This window comes from Azolla caroliniana, unplaced genomic scaffold (genome assembly GCF_043228905.1).
Source record: "Azolla caroliniana isolate FFs.n. ecotype wild unplaced genomic scaffold, voAzoCaro1.0.p SCAF_15, whole genome shotgun sequence".
NCBI classification, from domain to species: domain Eukaryota; kingdom Viridiplantae; phylum Streptophyta; class Polypodiopsida; order Salviniales; family Salviniaceae; genus Azolla; species Azolla caroliniana.
The window spans coordinates 12,454,300-12,457,798 of record NW_028230450.1 but is presented as its reverse complement, the minus strand read 5'-3'; the positions used below and the strand labels follow the sequence as shown (position 1 = coordinate 12,457,798).

Here is a 3,499-nt window from a genome sequence, read left to right as displayed (position 1 = left end):
CTCATTGACATTTGGCAAATTTTTCATTGCTGAAATGAAACCAAGGAGTGATCTTGATTTGATCCTAAATGCGAAGATATCAATCCTACACCCCAAGTGCAACAGTAGACACACACCCCTTAGTTGTGGACACATTAGTTTCTAAAGTGCACAATGATGGAGAACACACAAGTAACCAGCAATTCTCAACATGATGGCTAGTTACTAGAATTATGGACCAAAATTTTGATAATGCGGTTCGACATTAATCACAAAAATGCATATAAATTATATCATCCCATCTGTGTACGTGTGACATCCAATTTTATTTTTAACAACTTTTCTGCTGTCCGCACTGATTGTTGTAACCTTCACACCTCTTCCTCGACAATCGACAATTTGCTTTTAAAAGTTACTTTGGATGTGTCATGCCAATATATTATTATTACATAATGCAGACATATAGGTTGCTTCTTAAAGTAAGAAACTTTTACTTTCTATCTATTGATGTATAGGGGGGAATCTTAAGCTTTTGTTGTTGTACAAGAGGGGTCCATCATCTTCACATGGCTTCAATGGACACCCACAAATACCTTGTCACATGCGGGATGATCCATCCATGGAGGGCTCTTGTCTCGAGGCCACACACACCCACACATATAATTGTGTCCGGAGACCTCTTACCGATGTTTGAGATGAACATCAAAACCCACATCAATGCGAAAGGGAAAATCGTGGTACTATGAATGTCAAACCACAGTAAATATGTGATGCCTCCATGTCCACACCAATGTGAAAGGAAAAATCTATCTACATGTGTCATGAACTAATGACGTTCCCGACCGAATTCCACAGGACTAATTCCACACCACATTCTAGTGGCAAGATCATCATCCATGGGGAGTTTTAGTAAACCCATGCCATCTACAAGCAAGACTTGATTTGGATTGCACATGAGACTTGGATTGGATTTGCTATCTCAACTTACCAAAATCACAAGCAAGACTTTAAATTCTTTCTTTTTCTTGTTTTTGTTCTTTACATTCTTCTTATTCCCTACATATTTCCTTTCTTTGGCCACCATGATATTGAAGGGCCCACATTATCAAATTGTCCTGGTTGACAAAAGCCATAAGACAGAGATAGCTCTGATAGATTTTGATGGTGGCCACATCCAATTCAATGGCATACATACAGCTGACCTTTTGGCTATATAGCATGCAGCAGCAAACAGATTACATATCCCAAAATGAAGGAAAATCAACAATGCCTTTTCCTATTTCTCTTTACTGTCTACCCATCGCTTAAACCAATTAGTTACACACCCATGATTTCTTAACATGTATTACTCCCGTCTATTTATCATCGTTTGCAATGCCACAAATCACCCAATGAGCCATGATTTCTCTCTCATCACATAATCAATTACATGGAGCGCTTAAGACACATACACAGGGAAAAAACAGAGTAGAAATCATCAAAGGTATGTAATGTAGACAGACTATATTGCTAATAAAGATTCTAGATAAGAGAAAAAGAGTCTCAGAAATAACAAGAACAAGAGTGCTCTCAGAAGCTCTGAAGGGCAAGCCAACCATGGCTACAGAGTAAAGAGAGGAAGAGAGAGAGAGAGAGAGATGGATGGATGGATGGATGGATCATCATGAATATGAGTGACCGACTGTGTTTGTGTATGACCATAGAAAAACAGTGTATATAGAAAGAATCTAGAGCCAAAAATTTAAGGGATAAAAAAAGAGAGAGAGAGGGAGAGAAGAAGAAGAAAGATGGTGATGGAAGCATGGGAAGCCCAATCCCAGCACCAATGGAAGAGCCAACACACACTCTGCTCTGCTCTGCTCCTTTTTTGGCTTGGCTCTCTCTGCTCCCTTCAGCTCTTCTTCTGAAGGCTCAGAATGCATAGAGCGCTGCAGCCACGGCAGCCATGGAGAAGAGCAACATCTGAGCAAGGCTCTGTGTAGTAGTAGTAGTAGTAGTAGTAGCGCTCTGCAAAAACAAAACAAAGAGAGAACGGAACATCAGAGATAGAGAAGGATCATCATCAGAAAACAGATGCATATATATGTATATATATATATATACTAGTAGTGTCTCAGAAATCACAGGAATGGAGGGAGGAATTGTGATTATTCATGGAGAAGGAAGCAGAGCAGAGAATGAGAAGCGCAGAAATAGAAAGAGATGGAGAAATGAGAGAGGAAAAGGAAGGAAGGAAGGGAACTTACACTGGGTGTGGATGGCTGAGGGGTAGGGGTAGTGGGAGGAGGGGATGGCGGGCTGGATGCAGAAGCTGCAGGGTTTGAGGCGGGGGCGGAAACGGGTGAAGAAACGGGTGAAGAGGCAGGAGAAGAAGCGGGTGAAGAGGGAGGGGAAGAAGCGGGTGAAGAGGCAGGGGAAGAAACGGATGAAGAGGCAGGGGAAGAAACGGGTGAAGAGGCAGGGGAAGAAACGGGTGAAGAGGCAGGGGAAGAAACGGGTGAAGAGACAGGGGAAGAAACGGGAGGAGAAACGGGCGCCGAGACTGCAGGAGAAGAGACAGGAGATGAAACGGGCGAAGCAGAGACAGGGGATGAGGCAGGAGAAGAAAGAGGGGTGGGCGTAATGGAGGCAGACGATGGAGATGGCGATGGCGATGGCGATTTAGTAGGCGTTGCAGAGATGGGGGTTGGGGCGGGAGAGGGAGAGGGAGATGAAGAGTTGGAGGTATTGCTCTGCGCCATAGCCATCATGGAGGATGATGATGATGGCAGCAGGAGCAGGAGCATGAAGGTGCTGCCGAAGAGGAGGAGGTGATTGCGTTGTGCCATCTCTCTCTACTCTCTCTCTCTCTCTCTCTCTCTCTCTCTACTCTTTACTCTCTCTTAAGTCTTTCTTCTTTCTTCTTCTTTCTTCTTCTTCTTGTCTCTTCGATCGATCGATCGATCGGCTGAGCACCCCTGCAGGACGCTCTTCTGCTTCCTTTTCTCCCTTCCTTGAATTCCCTCTTCTTCTTCTTCTTCTTCTTCTTCTTCTTCTTCAGAAGCTGCTGCAATGCTTCAGCAGCTGGGTGGGGTGGTCTTTATGAAATGATCCTTTTGTTTTTGCCTCAACAAAAATAAAAAGACAGCCACTGCTTCTCTCTGCTCTCTCTGGGTGTGGGGTGTGTGTGTGTGTGTGTGTGTGTTTTCTCCTCCTTTTAAGCAGCCCTTCCGAGACCGGGTTTTTCTGTCTCCTTTTTACCAGCCTGTGTCTGTTTGACACCAAAGGAGAAGAAGCCTTCTCTCTGCCTCCGTGTCTGTCTCTCTCTGTCTCTGTGTGTGTGTGTGTGTGTGTGTGTGTGAGAGAGAGAGAGAGAGAGAGGAGGCCAGCCAGCTTTTGGGCCACAGAAAGAGACGTTGCATGCCCAAATGGCCGTTTCACACCTCTCCGCCCACGTGACCCACTCACTCTCTCTCTCTCTCACCCAACAACAACACATACCCACTGAGAACTCTCATATCAAACAAAAGCTAAAGCCAGT

General features: G+C 44.6%; 1 protein-coding gene across 1 annotated transcript; it reads right to left on the bottom strand.

Annotated features, from left to right (window-relative positions):
* Positions 1–1,461: 1,461 nt before the first annotated feature.
* Positions 1,462–3,130, bottom strand: LOC147854644 (uncharacterized). The gene is made up of 2 exons (XM_087330885.1): positions 2,226–3,130; positions 1,462–1,986 (listed from the first exon to the last, which is right to left on the bottom strand). Exons 1-2 carry the CDS (start codon positions 2,805–2,807, stop codon positions 1,891–1,893), a joined length of 678 nt encoding a protein of 225 aa, XP_087187011.1. The 5' UTR covers positions 2,808–3,130; the 3' UTR covers positions 1,462–1,890.
* Positions 3,131–3,499: the final 369 nt, after the last annotated feature.

Coding starts and splice junctions, on each gene's coding strand:
- LOC147854644 (XM_087330885.1), bottom strand. CDS start 2,807: ATGGCACAACGCAATCACCTCCTCCTCTTCGGCAGCACCTTCATGCTC. Junction 1,987..2,225: donor CTCAGCCATCCACACCCAGT/GTAAGTTCCCTT, acceptor TTGTTTTTGCAG/AGCGCTACTACTACTACTAC.